At 35.0% G+C, this 21026-nt stretch overlaps 1 protein-coding gene across 1 annotated transcript; it reads right to left on the bottom strand.

The window, feature by feature from the left end:
- Window positions 1–17840: 17840 nt before the first annotated feature.
- On the bottom strand, window positions 17841–20350 carry LOC122026763 (zinc finger MYM-type protein 1-like). The gene is made up of 4 exons (XM_042585485.1): window positions 19978–20350; window positions 19725–19867; window positions 18488–19654; window positions 17841–18386 (listed from the first exon to the last, which is right to left on the bottom strand). The coding sequence occupies exons 1-4, from the start codon at window positions 20348–20350 to the stop codon at window positions 17841–17843; spliced, it is 2229 nt and encodes a 742-aa protein (XP_042441419.1).
- Window positions 20351–21026: the final 676 nt, after the last annotated feature.

The following is a 21026-nucleotide window of genomic DNA, read 5'->3' as shown; positions in this document are numbered from 1 at the left end:
TGTTTGGTGTAACTCTGTTCGACATTGCAGTAGCTATTGGCAGGTAGCTACTACAATGTGTAGTTGTTACTTAACAATAGATGCTACAACATGAAAGTGAAAGTATATTTTGCAATTATCCTTCTGCACTCATGCTTCCTAACGTGATGACAAGTGATAACCCCTAAATATGGACCACAATACAACATATATTAGATCTACAATAATATCTCTTAACTCAACCAATACAAACACAACTACAACAAGTATGTCAACCAATAACCGCTCACCGAGAGTTTGGTAAACCTAGCTTCATCACTTAAAGGGCATGTTGTTAGAACCTACAACAATAAAGATAATTATAAACATAAATTTATCGATGAACCACTAAATAAAATGAAATAAAACTTTGCTAGTACCAACTATAGATGTCAAATCTTCTTCATATGTGTTGTCATCGTTGTTATGATGATTCTCTGTAGCAATTGATATGGGAATCAACACATCGTCATATTTACTAGTATTTAATAAAAATCATTGATTTTGGAATAAAATTATAATACAAATAATTAAATTAATGGGCACATACTCTTGATGTAAAATTGGGCAGTTGCGCTTGTCATGTGAGACATCTTGATGACTGCATCCACGACATAGCTTAGAATTTGAGGTTTACATCTCCTTTGATGATTTCAATCTCTTCCCACATCCCTTTGCCCTTACTAAAGAAGGATCAACAATAAAGGGGGCTCTATCCATAGATTTGTTCATTTGACTTTCATTGTCACATGTTCTATTAATGTTCATCTCTTGAATTTTATTGTATATAAAATCAAATTATTCATCCAAGTAGTTTGTTCTCTCATTAGTTAAAGATGCATCATCAATTAATACTAAAGCTATATAAGATAACCTCGAGTGTCTTGATAACAAAATTCCATCTATAGTATTGATAAAATTTTGCTCACCCAAAGCACATATTGCTCCAACCTTTATATTTCTTGTCCATCGTTTGAGCATATATTTATTAGACAGTAGAAATACTTGGTTGATATGGAAAAAATCTAACATATACCTGCAGGAATGCCCTGAATTCAAATTTTCTATAGTTATAGGATATGTACATCTATTTATCATGCGTGAATACCCTTAGTTTTGAAGAAGAACAACTTTGAAAATTCATGATATGATAAATCACTATTTCAACACCTATAGATGCTTGTTTCACATAATAACTATGACTCACACTAATTTCACTTTACAAATCTAACCATTTTTTTTGTGTATAACTTAACTATTTGAGTTTCCATTAGCTAGTATGTCTTAATCTTAGGATGCTCATTCATATTAATATGGTTGACAACTTACTTATTGTATCTTTGGTATTGCAATGCCCTATTGAAACAAGTGATAAAATCTATCAATGGGTTCTTATTGGAGACATACTTCTTGAAAAATGAATGTGAGCTTTCAGATCTCTAACGACTTGGCATTCCAGTACAAAATACATTGCTAAAATATAATGAGACCCACCTTTGTCGTAATTCATATATCAATGACAACCATTTATTTTTCTCTAAGCTAGAACACATGATAATTTCTTCCCTTGACTTCTCAAATTTATCAGGTGTTAAGGATTTCACAATAATATTTTTTATGGTTTGATAGGAGTTAGCAAAAGTCAAAGGAGGTAATTTATCTATAAATTTATTGAGTACGTGTCACAAACAATATTGATGCACTATTTAAGGGAAAACTTATGCAATGACCTTTGTCAACATTGGATCTTGATCAGTGATGATCACGGTTGGTGGACTTTTAGGCATGACTTTTATGAACTTCTTAAGCAACCAAACAAAAGACTCAGTTCTCTCATCACTTAGAAAGCCACAACCAAATAAAATGGTCTTAACCCATTTTTACAAAGGGTGCAAAAATCAACCCATATTTGTTGGTGTTATATGTTGTATCAAATACAACTACATTACCAAAGACACTATATATCCTCCTTAATACATGATCCACCCAAAAATACCTAGTGAATCTGTCAATTGACTCAGTCTCATAATCATAGAAAAAGATAGAATTCTTCTTTCTCATATGCAAATGACTCGACCAGTATTTCAACATCGATACCCTTTTATTCATCCTTTAGATCTTTTTTGAAGTTTCTGATATCTCTTTCTGTGCAACCTAAATGCTCGAGCCCTCCATACTCTATCTCCAATAATCAAATTTGTTGACAAGTTAGCACATTAGCCTCTGAAAACTGTTGAGTTAATACTTTATTGAGTGCAAAAATATTACGATGTCAGCGTAGCAAATACACCTTTGAAGGAGTCAAGAGTGGATGATTATGACTTTCCATGAAGAATGTAACAACCTAATTTGGCCCCGTCTTTTCTTTAACAAGTGAAATCTTTGACTTACATCCATTCCAAACTTTGGCACATGCTCTTTCCTTTTTTTTTTTTTTAATTTGATTACCTTGTGCTTCTTTATTCTGTTTATAATATGTATGTCTTTCTTTAAAGCATACAAATTATTTTCATCCAATTCCATTTGTCCTCCTATTTTTTTTGTTGTTGCCTATTCTAGTACTAATCTGGCTTCTCGTGTATATTGGTTATAGAACAAAAATGGCTCCTCCACTGATATAAATTCCATCCCAATTTTTTATTTTCTATCTTCAACAACTTGGAGAATGTATGACTAATCATTAAAATAGGTTTCTTCCATTACTAGGGAATGACAGATTTAGTTCAATTTAAATAAAAATTTTCAATGGTACAAGAAGAATAATATGGAAAAAAAATATGGTGACCTTTTCTGAAAAAAAATAATTTATACTACACATTGTAGCTACTATAACCAGTAGCATCTACTGCACAATAGCTAGTAAAACGTGTAGTAGCTACGGTACAATAGATGTTATAGGTTGTAGCAGGTATTGAAATGTAGTTGCTACAACTTAAAAGCGAAGACCTAAAATAGTCAAACAGCTTGTTGAAGAAACTACACTATTCTGGGAGCCGATTGAAAACCTAAAAAAAAACATAATTCTAAACCCTAAACATGAGGTGAAGAGTCAAATTAAATAACATACGACATGGACCAAGATTCAGACCCAAAAATCAGGTGTCGCGGTGAGGTTGATAAATGAAGCGACAGTTGTGAATGCGAGGGATAACCAAGTAGGATGGTTCAAAATGGTTCAAAATGTTTCTCTTCTATGAGTTATAGTGGAAGCTACATGGGAAAAATCGTAATTACTCTGTTGATTTCATGTTGTAGCAATTGCTAGACAGTAATTACACATTGTAGCTATATGGGATTACTCTATCATTTATAGACACTGCTACACATTGTAGTCGCTAGTCAAGAGTAGCTACTACAATGTGCAATGATCCTAATATTTAAAGCATTTATGAAGGGACTCATGGAGCATAACAACTTGTAGGTCTACCTGTCTAAGTAGCTTCTACATGTGTAGTGCTACTATTATTGTTTGAAAATGAAGAGTAACTTATTATTGACCATAAATGAAGAAAAAGTTGAAAACTTTTATTGGGTTGATATGCATAAAGGGAATAATAGTAATATTATAAACAAAGATAATAACAGAGGACAAACAAGAAGATCTTAAGCTAAAAAATTAATACAAATACTAAAACTTGGAAAGGGCTATAGCTAGACTTCAATTATTTGATTTATAGCATCATTTAATGCTATACTAACTTAGGACAGTTGTTGTCGTAGTCCATAAGTTCAGTTTGATTCTTTTCTCTCATAAAAGTACAGCATGTAACTCCTTCCTCGCCTGGTTCCATTGTTTTGTGAGAATCTTAATATAGGTAAGAGTTATAATATTATCTATGGCTTGACTGAGATACATGTTTGGATTAATTTATAAAATTCATAAATTCATAAGCAAATAAAGATATAATAGAAGAAGGATAAAACATACCAAGAAGCAGAGGAGTTTACTGATAGAGACAGTCTTTCAAAGTTAGAAGACATAGAGCTTGAATCCTTATCGATAGGGGGTTCTTTAACACCACCATTAGTGGAATTTGTATTCCTACTAAAGAAGGGCATGATCTTTCAAGAGTTCAACTAAAATGACTGTATAACAGGAAGAAGGGCTAGGCAACATGAAAGAGTTAGGTTGATAGATGATTTATAGGAAAAATGCTTCTAATAACATACACTCTTGATAAAGATAACTCAAACTGAAGTGTCTTTTCGAAACTATAAAATAGGTCATCAAAAGACTCGCGAGATTATGTTCAAATGGCTCCTCAAAACCTGTATAAAGATAGGATAGAGAATAAAGACAAGGATTACCAAAACTAAATTATAGTGGGTAGGTGAACAGGTTCAGACCATAATATCTTAAACATGGTTAAAATAGGAAAAAACATTAAGTTATACAACATCCTAGAAAATAACACGCGGCACTTAATATATATTAAAAATCTAGTTTTCCCCTGAGTAAGCTCTTATCAAATCATGCAGTCGATCCAGTTTGGTAAGCAAAGCTTTCTCCCTTTGAAATGCTTCTGTTTGGGTCTTGTCTGCCAGAAAACACATCCTTCTAGGGCTTCCGTCGAGCAATCATCAAGCGAAGTTAAAATTCACGATCGAGAATGTTGGTTGATGAAGAGGAGGAGACTGAGGGAATAATAGGTATTGTTGTCACTGGGGAAGTCCAACTAGTTTTCTGGATCAACGAAAAATAATAGATGTAGAAGATAAATATATTAGTCTCCTAAAAAAATAAAATAACTCACATAGATTCTCTTACCAAAGGAATAAAGTCCAAAGGAGAGGGAGAGACAAATGTTCTATGATATCCTTCATCTAAATCTATTGAGGAATCTTCAAATGGTTGAATAGTAGAGGAAAGAGAAGTTAAAGAAGCACAACTGGGCTTTAACATAAGGCACATAGTGTTGGGGTTGCAAGGTTGCAAATATAGTCAACATTGAAAACACATGGAAAATATCATGGATTTATAAGAGAAATATATCTCCATTAGCATGAGGTCTTTTGGGGAGAGCCCAAGAGCAAAACCATGAGGGTTTAGACCCAAAGTGGACAATATCATACCATTATAAAGATATCTAAATTCTTTTCGATCCTACAATTTGTATAAGAGTCCGGACTGCCAGAAGGTTTAACCGCTAACTGTGCACAAGAGCTATAGTCTAATTGAGTAATGCGGGTACAATATTGACCTCAAACAAAGAAAGTGAGGGCTCTTATATTCGGATCAAGAGGACCAGACACCAGGCAGGAAGTCCTAGTTGTGGCTAGGCAATGAAGTCCTAGTAGGTCGGGTGGACCGAGGGGTAGGAAGACCTGGTGGGCCGAGGATCGGACGTGAGAAACCTGTGGTCCTTTGTTTGAGGGGGGATTATTGAGGTTGTAAGGTTGTAAACATAGTCTCACATTGAAAACACATGGGAAAGATCATAGGTTTATAAGAGAAATATATCTCCATTGGTATGAGGTCTTATGGGGAGAGTCTAAGAGCAAAATCATGAAGGCTTAGGCCCAAAGTGGACAATATCATACCATTGTGGAGATATCTAAATTCTTTTCGATCCTACACATAGATCATCACTGAGGTTGGGTAGACAATCGTCAGGCCTTCTTTGGCATAACTGATCTCTCTCGTAGATTAGAGTAGATAAGGCTTTTCTGGAAGCCATCATAGGAACTAAAAAGAAAACTTAGAATGAACTAGTATGGCTTTCTTATAGACAGAGGGGGATTCAGAAAAGACGAGCAATTAATAAATATCAAAATTAAGCAAAACAATCCTTACTTGGACAATAGCTGCTATACGTTAGCTATAACAAGGTATAACAGTTATTGTGTATAGTAATTTTAACTAATTTTAAATATTTTTTACCAAGTTGATAAAAATTTTAAAAAAAAATTAAGGCTACTATCTGCTATAAAGTGTAGCTATTAAAAAAATATTATATAATCAAAAATATTAAAATCACATTGTAAGAAAAGATTGTTTGGCCAATATTTTTTATTAGTATTTAACACAAGCCCTAGTTGCTACAACATGTAGCAGCTACTTGGATGATTAGAATAATCGAGCCTTACAAACACCATGACCTTCGATGAATATGTCGATGGAAGTGGTCAGTCTCCCGTATGAAAATGTTTATATTCTTTTTCCATCTCCCTCACGTAGGTTGCAGTCGTGGTTGGGAGAAGTTTGGACAATCGGATCAGCCTTAATCAATAGAAGAAGCTTCTTGAAAATCATAGAGGCACACAGTCTGAAAGTTGAAACAATAGCACATGGAATGGTGTTCACAGTAAAGATATTCCTTTCTAAACCCCAAACAAGTTGCGTATAGTCATATGAAAGCTTAAAATACACTATACAACATGGCCACCTTGTCATTTTTATTTTCAGAGAAAGACACTACCAGATTTCTGACAAACACAGTGGATGCCATGAAAGGAATGACGAAAGTGGTGTCGAGAAGATGGCGCCATAGTTATGCTAGTCGTTTAACTTTGGATGTCATGAAAGGATTGATGAAGAAACTAAAGAGGCTAATAAAAGAGTAATGAAATGGAAGCGATAAATGAGAAGACTTCCTCGAAACAAGAAGTAAAAGTAAACAATACAATGAATAACTTCTCTTATTCGATCTCATGTAGCTTGTAGATGCCTCTTGACTCTTGGAAGTGCAGCAACACTTGTCCCCAAGATGCTCCAAGAACTGACAGAAGACTCGCGAGCTCGATAGAGAAGAATCGGGAGAGATCTTTGTGTAAGCGCTGCTTCATTTGAACTCGCTGTCACCTTTATATTCCATTATCTAGGGCTCCCAATCAATTGGGTCTCCTCCCAATCGATTGCCACGTCAAATCCCAGCGATCTCAGCCGTCCAAAACCTGCATCCTACTCAATAGTCATATCCTAATCAATTGGGGAGGCTTGAATCGATCGATCCATCCATCCATTCAGAGTACCTCTGTGCTCATTGACCGATCGATTCAGACTTCCTCGCATTCCTGTGAGAAATCCAGCCCTAATCGATGGTTGATCAATTAGCGTGGCCCAATTGATCGATTGATCAATTGGTGTGGCTTAATCGATCAATTGATCGATTGATAACCTCTCTGTGCTCGCAAGAAGGTCTCCCCAGTCGATCGGCTAATCGATTGGGCTGCTTTCATTTGCAGTACACTCCCAATCAATCGGTTGATCGATTGGGCTCGGGTTCAATCAATCACCTGATCGATTGACCAACCCTAACTTGCCTAACTCAAGTCTAGGATTCCTAAACACAACATCCAGTCAACCTTGACCTGTTGTGACTCCTCATTTCTTAGCATCCAGACAATCTTGACCTACTAGGACTTCTTCACCAAGTGTCCGGTCAATCCCTTGACCCACTTGGATTTTCTCCTTGTGCCAAGTATTCGGTCGATCCTTTGACCTACTTGGACTTCCAATCACCAGATGTTCAGTCATCCTTGACCCACCTGGATTTCCATGGCCTAGCTTCACTCACTAGGACATCATACTGCCTAGCTTCATTCACTAGGGCTTTCACCTGGCTTCACTTACTAGGATTTCCATTTGCCTAATTTCACTCACTAGGTCTTTCACCTGGATTCACTCATCATGATTTTCTCACTGTTTGACTTCACTCACCAGGACTTTCCTTCTGTCTGACTTCACTCACTAAGACTTTCAACACCAAGTGTCAGGTCAACAATGACCCACTTGGATTTTCCTCTTCTGCCAACCTTCCCATTGGGCTTATCCTTGCCTAACCTCTAGTTAGGACTTTTCCAATTAAGTATCCAGTCAATCTTGACCTACTTAACTCTTTTTCTTGTCAACCTAGTCAACTTTGGCCAATCTCTCAAACGGACGATTGCTCCTGTAATCTCCATACATTATCAAACAAAATCTTCATATATTATCAAACATTAAAACTCACAATTATAATTCAAACTTGAATCAATTCAACCTTAATTAACCTGGTCAACCTGGACCCAAGAAATATTACACCAACATCAAGTTCTTCCATTGTTTCAAAAGGCTCATCTTTGTCTAAGTTATTTTCATATCCAGACTGATAGAAAGTGGCATTGTTTGATGACAATTGCACTACCTCATCAAAATAACAAAGAAAATAGTCAAGATTACTTTTGAAAATATATTAAGACATAAAATAAACCTCTATAAAAGGAAACATTCATGCTGAATATTGTCAAGAAATAATAGCACATTAATGGTACAACATATCAAAAGGAAGAACATACATCTTTTTACAAATATACCAACTAAAGAACTTGAGAAAAGTCTTTCATAAAGGGATCCACTCTGATTTATGGGTTCCTCCAGTGTACAAGTTGATAGACTGGAAAGATCAGATTGGAGAGTTGAATAATGATTTGTAAGATTGGAAAGACGTTAGAGAGGGTGAATAGCGATCGTCAAAAATTGAGAGTGAATTGAATGGAAGTACGCAGAGGAAGAAAATAAAATAATACTAACAAATCAAGTTTTACTTGGTTTGGAGCCTTTCACGACTCCTACTCCAAGACCCGCACTCGTCGAGTGCTTTCATTGGACAATTTACTAATAGTTAGCAAAAAGTGTTACAAGAAGTAAGTGCAAGAACTGGAAATAAAAGTTACCGACAACAAAAAAATAGGAAAGTCTTGGTCGATGGTTGTCGAAGGAGCTTCACAGCGTCGTAGGAGTTTTTTCATAGCACCGAGCAAAAATGAAAGTCATAGCGGTTGTTGTTCTGAAGTTCCTGATCGAAGGCCTTTAAATAGGTCCATTCTGGGTACTTGGAACCCCTCCGGGCACCTGGACCATGTGGCTCGGCCAATCGACACGCTCCACATCAGCTTATGGATGATTTTTCGAGTCCAGACGCCTGGACCGAGTTTGGGCGCTCGAACCGTCAGGGCGCCCTAGGCACCCGCGTGGGCGAGCCTGCTCCAAGTGCTCGGACCAGCTTTGGGCACCTAGACCAGCTTCGGGCGCCTAAAGTCTGGGCGCCCAGATTCCTTTCGGACTCCTGGACCCCCTTTTCTTCAACAACTTTCTCCTGCAAGAAAAAAGTTAGTCCAAGATATAGAAAATATTTTTATTCTGCAAAACAGAGTTAACACAACATAATAAAATATGAGTAGTAATTAGATCCTATCTCCCTGAGACCAGGATCTAGTCAAGGTCTCAGCTTAGGTTTCCCAAATGGACTAAAGCTCGACCGATGCATACAATTCCCTCAACGGAGAATGCATCCTCACTGGATCTCTCCTCTAATTATTTACCTTCACTTACCACTTTCAATCACTTGACTTGACTTGACTTTGACCCACCAAGTCTTCCTACCAATTGTCAGGTCCGTAGACCCAACTGGACTTCAACTGGTTGTCAAGTCCCGCGGACCTAACCAGACTTCCTGCCAGATATTGGGCCCCACGGACCTATACAGACTTCCGACCAGCTATCAGGTCCCGTAACCTAACTGGATTTCAGCCTGGTGTCAGGTCCTTCAAACTAGTCAACTCTTACACACTTGATAGAAATGTTAGACATATACTATATCTAACTTTAACCTAATTTTCATACATCAAAATTAGATTATTATTGCACCATGCACCGACATGATTATCATTGTTCCATGAATTTAATATGTCACTCATCTGCTCCTTTGTAGTTCAAAGGAGTTCCTTAAAATAATACTCAGAAAAAATATTTCAGACTTTCTTTAGCAATCTCTCAGTAACTTTCCATAATATAACATTAAAGCCTGTAAATTAGAATATGAGACTTATTGGCATAGGGTCATAGATAGAGTTCAATATTCAGACATAGTCATAACTAATAATAATCAATAGAAACGTAAAAGGAAAAGTTATACTGCCCACTATGAAGATCAATCTCTAGACCTGATTGCTTCAATCCAACTTGTGTCTACAATAAGTGAGATATCAAAAAAAAAACATAATAACTGAGGTGTCATCTGATAAAAATAATATTAATATTTCTAAAGGAAGGAATCTAAAATAAAAAATAGGCAAAAAAAGAAAGTACCATATGTCTGAGCCAATCAACTAAAGGGTGATGTACTTAGGAAATAAGATGGCACATGGACATTTTTTTCTTGTAAAGCAAGGTAATTACCTCTATCGAAAAGACTATCTCCTTGGAGAAGAAGGAAGAATCCTTAGAATTCTAAAGAAATGAATATTGGCCATTCTATTCCATGATTTTAGTCGGTATCTCATCAACGAGAGAGAAAAAATGAACCCGTAATCCTTTTTGGATAATGTTTGCTGTCTCTACTGCAGCCTCCAAGCAAAGACAAAATTAGATTGAGTGACTACTATCTCCTGAACAATGAAACGATCAAGTAGATGATTGACTTCTTTGAGGTAAAGGAGGAAGAGAAGAAAGGATAAAAGGATCAAGGCTCAAGCTGCTACTTCATATTTAATTTGGACAATAAAGAAACAGTGAAGCTTCAATTTTTTTTTCCATTAACAAAAGAGGAGAGTAACTTTTGATCTTAAAAATTGCTTCTTCTGTTAGAGAAAGGACACGAAACTAAAAATTTAAATTAAAGCATGAAAAACAAAAATGAACTAGCATTCTCACAAGGTAAAAAACAAAAACAATTAGAAAGATTAGAAGAATTCAATCATTTAAGCACAAGAAATTCATGGTTCTATCCAAACTTACATCAAAAACCAACCTTTATGACCAATCGCAAAAATTATGAATCATAGTTAAAACTAGAACTTTCGTCAAACAAAGTAAATCAAAGAGGACAAAAAAAACTCAACAGACATCTCTCTCTCTCTCTCTCTCTTGCCAAACCACAAACTGCACAAAAAAAATGAACAGACGACATTGGGAAATAATTTAAAAGAAGCTACCCATAGAAGTATAGATTCCAGCGCAATGCTAGGAGGATGACCTCAGCGCTCATGCCATGCGCAGACGTCCAAACTCCTCCGTTCGACGTGCCATTTTTTTGCCCTAGATCTACTTCCTAGAGGGAGAATGAGATATGCTTCCTAAGAGAGAATTGTGAAGATGAAATGGAGAAGACGAAGGCTTTGAGATTGCGCCATGAAGATGAGGCTTTAGAGAAGATGAAGGCTTTGAGATCGCACCGATGAGGCTTTTGGGTGTATGCTACTCGGTTAAGAGTTTTCGGTTGAAGTGTCGTGGTTTTAGATGTACTATTCTTAGGGTTTTACCACACGTGTCCCAATTTTTGGAGCGAGTTTTGAGCCGGGAAAAACACAAAAGGTTTAATTTCATTTACAATAATTTATAATCATTGTCTTATTAGTATAACGACAATAGTTTATGCACCGTTGTTCCAAGCATTATAAAAATATTCTCCTTGACAATGGTTCATTACAATGTTGTCCCAACTATTGTTAAAATTACCTTTTAGGGTAATTGTTGCATCAAAGACAATGATTTTGTCAAAAACTATTGTCTTTTGCTAAATTTTTAATAGTTTTTCCTAAAATTGTTGTCTTTGTGGTGTTGTCTTTAAGCAATTTTGTTGTAGTTAAGTTTACAAATCCTCTTCATCTTCTAGATTTTCAAGTGCACGGAGATGTTTTCTGAAAGCAGATTGATGGTAACATGTCAATACTCATGCTAATCTCCAGTGATCTTCCTTTACGTTGAGACCCTTCTTTGTTTTGACCATGATTCAACTTGACGAACTTAAGAAGCAACAACTAATCATAATCTTTATTATATGCAATCATGAGTTTTGTATCTATCATGCACTAATACACAAAATATGTTATCCTCTGAATTATAAATATATATAAAAAAGTTGAAAATATTTCATATGTACAGATCTCATCATATTATTCAACTTAACTACCAGAACAATATAGAAATTTTAGTAATATAGAAGTACATGACCTACATAAAGAAGGGAAAATGAAACATTGTCATGATCTAAGATGAACAATCTAAGGAGAATACAAAAAGCCACAATTATAAAATTTTTCTAATCTGCAAAGTGAACAATCTAAAAAATACCATTCAATCCCAAATTACTCAACATAATGTATAATTCCACCAAAAGAACTAACTTTCTGTCTAGAAGAAAGCTAAATTACTCAACATAGTACCTAAATCTTCATAACATTAGTTCTCAAATATATGAACTCTTTTCAGATTTTCCAACATCAGTAGTTATTCTAAATTGATGTACGACATACGAGTTATAATAAACTAAAGGAAACAATAAAAAACCAAAGAGAGGAGATACAAGTATGTTACCGGACTACAGTAGTATAATTTTCTTCTGAAGAATCTTTTTCATGCTAAATCTAGCAAATTATAGAAAACAGATATACAAGTGCAGGTGTCGCAATTAGAACTACAAACTTATGTTCACATGATCACTCCTTACAAGTATGTATACAATATATGTAGCAAAACTGTAAAGGTAATTAATGTACAAATCATTTTAAAAGCGTGTTACAATAAGAAATTTGAAAATGCCTAAAATTTAAAATTTGCCCACTCAATTTACTTTTTTTTTGTGATGATCAACTCTGATAAAGAAATCCTCCAATTCTTTGCAATGACTATGCAAAGGAATCAAGAAAACATACAAACACATTCAATAATCAGTTTAGCTCGAATAGTGCTAAAAAAAATACTCATACTTGAAACAGCAAAGACCAAAGTCACACACTTGGTATAGAAAAGGACTGCACAACTAAAGAAAAGGACTGCACAACTCAAGAGGAAATATAACCATAAGTAAGAGATTGCAATTGTAGAATGATCTCAGTAATTAATTTAATACAATATATAGAAATTGTGTGACAAAAATAGAGGACACAAGTTGAACTAGTCTACAAGCCTTTGGCAAGTAAGATGTGGATAAAAAATTGAATTTATTTGCAAAAGAAGTAACTTTAATGTAATAGAAAATGAAGTTACTAATCATTATGTAACAATAGTCAAGGTTGACACATGCATTCATCTAGCTGACAAATTACAAAGAAGTTGGTATGCCTTCTCAATGTATAGGCTACAGTTGGTATGCCTTCTTAGTATGCTAACTGATTTTATGCACTTCTTGCAAACGTTACAAAAAACAAGACTCAAAAATTTACATGTAGTCATATAAATGTAGAAGGGTTGAAAACAGAAGAAACCAAATGACCCATGTGTTCCATTAATAGAAACTAGCTTCTACAACTTGAAGTGAGGAATTGGAGACATGCTACTTTCAAGAAACAATCGAAGTATCAATAAACAGCAAGTGTTTCATGATATTTGATTCTACACATCTTTGCTATTTTCTCTTTTATAGATATGGCTCTAGGATAGAAAAAAAAAATGAGATTTGAGGTAAAGCCAAATGAGGTGGCTTTATCATAACATAAAGGGTGCATGCATGTGCTGTGCAATAAAGAAAAGTTAGACAAAGGGGTTATTTCTCTTCCATAATAAAGAGAAGGCGAGCCAAAAATTAAGCAAACAAGCAAAAAAAAATATATTGAAACTTTGTTGAAATGTCATTACTTTAGATGTCATAGCCAATAGTTGAACTCATGAATGGGGTGTTCAACCTTTTTTACCAATGTTCTCTTTTGTGACATTGCTTTGTAATTGGGGTAGGGTGTCTCATTTAAACAGTAAGAATTATCTTGCTTGTCACATTTCAAATTTTTTGTTTTCTATTTAATCCAAGCTAGTTGGCATTAGTTAACCATAAAACCTTTAACATGATAATGCTTGAAAAAAGAGTATTCTTACAAACCTAAATTGGAAGAACCCAAAGCAACGGGGTGAAGTAGATAATGAACTTCAAATCAGCAAAGAACTTTATAACATGAGCTCTTTAAAAGTTTAATTTTCATGCTTCTAATGTTATAATTATCTAAAAATAACATGCGGGGTTAGTTGCAAAGAGTTCAACTGCTTGTAGGATCACTAGCGGAGCCTTTAGCAACCCCTTATACTAAAAAAATTCTATGATGAAGAATGACCTACCATACTGTATGAGGCAAACTTAAAATTTGAAAATTGTTAATCAAATTAAAAAATAGAGAGAAAATATAGAGGCTTGGGTAATGTTAGATGCAAGTTGAAAATCAAAAATTTCTTGTTGATAATGATAATTGGGAAAAGCTTTCTTGTTGTTAATAATGCAATTAAGGAATATGATGTTAATAACCAATTATATTTCAAAATAGCAAAGAAATATTATTGATAGATGATATTATGTTAATTAAAAGAGTTTAGTTAGATTAAATTTGAAGCTCAAATTGTAAAGAAAATCAATTACATAATTTTAGTGCTAAGAAAGTAATTGAAACTTAAGATGGGAGAATATGGAAACCCTAAGTAAGAGTTTTAGGTATCCCAAATTTACTATTCTACAAGGAGGATATTCTTCGAGGTATAATAAATTAAATAAAGATTTGGTGGTCACAATAAAGAAGAGCTTCCAGGTTCAACATGATCATCTCTCCTCCTTAAGCTAAAAGATAAATTTCATAAATTCCGGTATAATTTATGACACTTTGTCAACCAAATTATAAATCTATTAATAAAAAATTGGTCACACATACAAAGGTTAATGTAGCCAAGGTAAAAAAAATAATTAAATTAATTTTAGTAACTAAAAATAATCTGAGCTCTATGGGATATAATATTCATGTAACATACATCAAATTAGTTGGGACAAAACAATTGGATGATAATAAAACATGAATTATGTGGAATTAAAAAAATATATTATTATTGAGTAAATAGGTATAGCAGCAATTGATGACAAAATAAGAAAAGAAATAGAGATGACGGGACATGTTCAAAGGTCATTAGTAAATCCTAATTACATTTAAATTAGTTGAATTGATTAGAGTTGAACCAATATGATGTAGAGAGATCAAAGAGAAATCTAATAGATATTTTTATAAAAAAGGGAGTCAATTAATTTCAATATTCCTAGTGATAAAATATTGCATATAGCTCAATGGAAAGATAAGATCCAAATAGTTAAGCCCAAATAATTAAGACAAACACATCATGATTAACATGATAAAGGTTAATTATATTAAAATTAACAACCCCAACAATAGAGGCGATGGAAGATTGCAATGATGCTTATTTCATCAAAAAAAATTGCCTTTAGTGTTGAGCATGAATGACATTATCACATTGACAAAAGACGAGTGTGGTCCTCTGTTGTCTTTAAAGACTCACCTTAAAAAAATATATGGGAAAATGACTTTCCAAAACCTTCATTATAGATAAACAAATACCTTCATAATCCCATATATTGAGGAAGCCATCCTCAGCAACACTTCTAAAAATTGATGCTTTGTCAAGAAACCACTGGAATAAAAGTCAAAAGGACAGTAAGTTATAGCAACAGTTAACAAAAGTATTCCAATGCTAATAAAAATATTTAAAAATAATATAGTAATATAGCATGCCTGAACACAGAGAACAGCAACCTTGTTACCATCAAGCTTGTGTACTGGTGCACCAACACTACCAGAAGTTAGGTTACGCTGATCAAACATATGCACAGACTTATCAACAGACCTGAGAAAAAAAATATGATCATAGATAAAGAAATGCTAAGGCTGCATATAGTCACTGACTCACAAACTCAAGACATCATGTTTATAGGAGAAAGTAACAAAATACCACCTAAGAACCAGCAGAAGTTATAGAATGGGAACGAATAAACATCAAGAATATACCTAGTCAAAATAAGATTTTGATTATGGGGGTTCCAGTCCACACAATGAAGGTCAGTAGCATGAGCTTTCTCGACCTTGCATCAAAGAGTATGTTATTAGAAAAAAAAAGTAAAATAGAATAAGATGAAACTAAAAAAGTGTCCATTCAACGTATAGACATAAATACATCATTGAGATTTGTTTGAATCAATCTATGCAAATTCTTAAAGAGACAAGTAAGGACCTCTAGAAAGCACAAAAGGCTCAGTAGAACACAGCTAGTGCAAATTCCACATTCAGTTAATGTTCTGTCAATATCTAAAATATGTAACATTTTTATTAAGATGAACATCCATATGTATCCATGAAATAATTGTCTTTTGACTATTGACTAACCAAATCTGGACAGGATCCATTAGCTCCCAACATAGGATGGCGATTGGGTTGCAATTCAACATCCTAGATAAGAACCTTCAAAAAAAAATATTAGTTGCATCGTAGCTTACCTTCATCATAGCAACTCCGAACACAGAAATGCAAGAAAGCATTCCGTCCAAGACATCAATTTTCAATAGGCAAACAAGTGAAGAGAAAATTCACCAAAGTGGTTGAGGAAAATGAGTGTTGGATTGACATTGCCCCAGTCGATCTCAACTTGTGGATGTTGGAGGGGATCACCATACACTTCACCGGTGCTTGTGAGGAGAAACCTGGTGCTGTCTCACTTGGCCAAGCCAGAAAAAATATAGTGAATTAAGGCATTACACAAGTAACAAGAATCATCATCTGTTCCTCCTTTTGCTCGATTGATTCCTCTTGCATATAAATTAAAAGAGGATGTTGGCATCTCACCTAAACAAGCCTGAACCACCATTACTCAAACACAGTAGTCTTTAGAAATGAAGAGAGAATACAAAATGGTGTTAAAATCAATGTTTTTTTACTAGACATAAATTTCTTTAGAAAAAGATAATAAAATGAAAAGATCAATATAAATCCAAAAAGAACAAGGTTGGGTTTTTTTAGCAACAAAATCAAATCAACAAAGAATGAAGAAAGGATAAATGATCCATCTTTATCGCTGGTATGAAAAGTGATGGTAAAGGAATGGAGGATGAGAAAAGGATATGATCGTCTTCGCAGATTTGAACTTGTAGTGGACCGGCAATCCGGGGCAGGCAAGATGATAGATCTGATCCACCTCCAAGAGCAGAGGATGCACCAAATCAAGGCGAATGATCTCGAAGTTGGGATTCCCCAAATGGTGCAGCACGTTCTCCTTCCTCCCCATGAATCTATTGTCCACCACGATGACACTGTCCGCCCTCGCAATCAAGTAGTCCATCAGATGGGTCCCCAATAACCCGGCGCTGCCAATGACCACGATGTAGAGCACCTTCCGTTTCAATTCTAGCATCAACCTTCCCCGATGGATCCTCTCTCAGTTGCCGACTAGTATGATCCAATGCCATCGCAGCATGCAACAAAGACCGGACGATGAGGTCTGTGCCGATGTAGGAGGAAGAGGAGTGGGCACAAAGGCGAAGAAGACAAAGGCAACAAAGACTTCCGAGGGCATGAAGAGGAGGCATTGCTAGTCAAAGAAGTGGCAGGAGGAAACTCTTTTGGGGCTTGAGGCAACACACCGATTTTAATAAAGGTGACTCGGACTCCATGCGACTCGAGGAGGACTCCAATGCAGATCGTTGTCACCCCTTCCCTAGCCCACTCACCACTCCCCCTGTCACCAGCACGTACTTCATCACCTTCTCCGGACCATGCGACAATAACTCCAGAATCCTAGCTCACAAAAGAAGAGGCAACGCCACCTCTCTTGAGATCATTGAGCACAAAATAGATGGAGGAGGTGAGACAGTGGCCACCTCTCGAGCAGCCAGTGCTGGCGACCAGTGGCGGATCTAGGAATTCAATCATGGAGGGGCGGTCGCGATTTGAGCGCGGCGAATTTTTTTTAAACAGTTAATAACTTCTATGTAATTAAAAAATATTTTTTAAATAACTTGAATACAAGAGAAAAAAGTACAATATTATGAAAAGAAACTCGTACAATAATATTAAAATATTAAAGCAGTCTACTAACGAATACGTGACAATTGCATTCTTCGAGACTCCATATTCTGAAAACGCTGTAAAATTAGCTCATTGTCGACAGTATTAAAAACATCTTTCTCGATATAGACTACCAAATTATCATTCATCCATTCATCTCCAATCCTGTTTCGCAAATCTATTTTGACAATATTCACTGCCGAAAACATTCTTTCAACGGTTGCAGTAGCAACTGGAAGAAGTAAGGATAGCTCAATCATCCGATAAACCAAAGGAAATACACGGTTCTTCATTGTTTCAATCATTTTCTTTGCAAGAGCTCCCAAATCTGAAATGCCTTCAAATCGTTCATCTGATCTGACGTCATCAATATATGTTTCAAGCTCTTGTTCAACCAACATACGCTCATTCCAAGAAAAATCATCCTCACAAAAATGAGCTAGACGAACTAACTTGTGTACATCAAATCTAGAGAACGAGTTCCTAGGATCAAGGCATGACATATAAATCAACAAATCTGTAGTTGTTTCAAAAAAACGACTATCCATCTCCTGTAGAATAATATTGATAACCTAAAATTTAAAAATTAAACAAAAAAAGCAAAAATTAATAAATATGTTACTGTTTAAAAGAATTTAATTGACGGTAAACAAAAAAAGAATTATGAAATTACCTCACAAAAGATTTCAACATGGAAGTAGTGATCAAAATTAACATTTTTTCCATCTCTCTTCAAACGACTACGGCTGTTGATGTTATCTGTCATATTAATTATTTCAATGAAATTAGTGTTACAAAACTTCTTCACATCCTCAAGTAAAATATCCCATCCATAATATCTCAACTTTTGCAATTTGCATTTCACATTGTTGATCAAACGCATCGCATTCACAATATTTTGATCTTTCTCTTGTAGAACGGTTGACAAATGATTTGTGATTGCCAATATACATTTCATCAATAGTAGAATAAACACAAATTCATACCTCTCCATTCTTTCAACCAAAGTTCTACTTAAACCCTTAGAAGAACGATTACCATCATCAATCAAATTTTGAAGAACCTCTATAACAGATGGCCACATTTGTTCAATACGACATAAAGTTGAATGATGAAACCCCCATCGTGTATCTCCAGGTCTAGCTAGACTAGTTTCTTGGTTTAGTCCTCTACCAAAACTAATCTCTCCTCTTTCAAGAAGTTTAACTTTTTTGTCATGTTCAAGTTGTCGAAGTTTGTCGTCCCTTTTGCAAGATGATGCAGATGTGTTCACAATCGAACCAACAATCCACATGAAATCACAAACATATTGATTTGCTTGAGCAACTGTTACAACCAATAGCTGGAGTTGATGAGCAAAACAATGAACATACAATGCATACGGATTTTCTTTCATTATCAGTGACTTTAAGCCATTAAATTCTCCAGACATATTTGAAGCACCATCATATCCTTGACCCCTCAATCTCGCCACTGACAAACCATACTTAGCAAATAAAGAGTCGATTGCCTCCTTCAAACAAGCAGTTGTAGTTGTTGCAACATGAACTACAACCATAAATCGTTCAATCACCTCTCCATGTTTGTTCACATATCTAATAACAACTGTCATTTGCTCTTTCACTGAACAGTCACGAGCTTCATCAAGTAGTAAAGTGAACCATCTATCTCCAAGATCAGCTAGAATAGCATTTGTGGTCTCAACTGCACAAGCATTCACCAATTGCTTTTGAATTTTTGGGGCAATCATTTGATTATTTCCAGGTGCATTCATTCCAACAACTGCCGCAACTTCTGGACACTCTGAGCTATACCATTTGAGCAATTCTAAAAATTTCCTCTATTGGATGATGTCGAAGACTCATCATGTCCCCGAAAAGGCAATCCTTTAACAACAAAAATCGAATTACTTTTAAAGTGGAAGTCAAGCATTTGCGATAAGCAACTTCAAGCTCATGTTTCCCCGATGAAAATGAATACTCCACACTTTGTCTTTGATTCTTGAAACCCTCAAACTGTATTCTTGCCTCAATGTGCGCACTACCAACTCCACCTACATGCTCATTGAATTTTTCAATTACTTTTTTCCAATTTATGAAACTAGATCTCGTAAACACATCATCTCCTCCAAACCCTATATTACTAGGTCTAAAAAGATAACACCAGAAACAAAAGGCTGCATCCTTTGAAACACTATACTCCAACCAATCACGGTCTTTAAACCAAACCTCTCTGAAACATCTATTGTCTTTACCCATTTTTTTCTTGAAAAATTATGGCCTCGAGGTTGACAAGGGTCCATAGCAACATATTCTTTTCGAATACGATCTCTAGCACCAACATCATACTCTTCAATCAATTTTCGTAAACCAGGATCAGCAACAATTTCTACTTCACTACTCAGATTCTCAATATTTTCAAATAAAATTTGCGGAGGAGGAGGTGGTAGTGGTTGTGGTGCAGGAGTAGACTCTTCATCCGGAACACTAGACGATTCAATTGAACTCCTAAGCCTCTTTGCAAAATATTTCAACATTTTCTACAAATTATAATGTATGGGGAAAAATTATCAACATAAAGTAATGTGAACAATTTAACAATAACACAATTAAATTATTTAACATCATTCATCGACACAATTTTTTTAAAAAAATAAAATTAATTTAGCATAAATTATCAATATTCACAAATTACAATTAATTAACTGCTAATAAAAAAACTAATTGCATATTCAGAATTTATAAAAAACTAAATTACAAATTATCCAACCATTAAATATACAAAATCTAAAATTTTAATTATTCAACAATCAAATATAAAAAGCAACTAAACATTTAAACAATTAAAATTTTAAATTATTACTTGTATCATACCGTAATCAAGAAATAATCAAACAATTATTAAAGAAATAAAATAAAATCTACCTACTTGAAGGTCGAAGGCCGAAGGCCGAAGGCTGAACCTTTGCCGCTTTGATCGGCACTCGGAAGAGAGGGAAAAACAGCCTTTGGGCGTAGGACTTTACGGCTTTGCCGCTTTGGTCGGTGCTCGGGAGAGAGAGAGAAGAAACAAAGGGCAAGATGCCAAGATCACAAGGGTAAAGCCGTAAAGGTTTTGTGAGCGGCGCCGCGGCGGAAACAAAAAAATCGAGGAGAGATAAATAAAAATATAAAAAATAAACCTTTATATAATTATATATGGAATGAAAACGT

Source organism: Zingiber officinale, chromosome 10A (assembly GCF_018446385.1).
Source record: "Zingiber officinale cultivar Zhangliang chromosome 10A, Zo_v1.1, whole genome shotgun sequence".
Taxonomy (NCBI): Eukaryota; Viridiplantae; Streptophyta; class Magnoliopsida; order Zingiberales; family Zingiberaceae; genus Zingiber; species Zingiber officinale.
This window is presented reverse-complemented; position numbering and strand designations above follow the sequence as displayed.

Excerpts from the sequence above, each read along its gene's own strand:
- LOC122026763 (XM_042585485.1), bottom strand. The coding sequence starts at position 20,350 with ATGTTGAAATATTTTGCAAAGAGGCTTAGGAGTTCAATTGAATCGTCT. Across the intron at positions 19,868-19,977 it reads GATGCAGCCTTTTGTTTCTG|GTGGAGTTGGTAGTGCGCAC; the intron begins GTGTTATCTTTT and ends ATGAGCATGTAG. Across the intron at positions 19,655-19,724 it reads GCTTGACTTCCACTTTAAAA|AGGAAATTTTTAGAATTGCT; the intron begins GTAATTCGATTT and ends ATCATCCAATAG.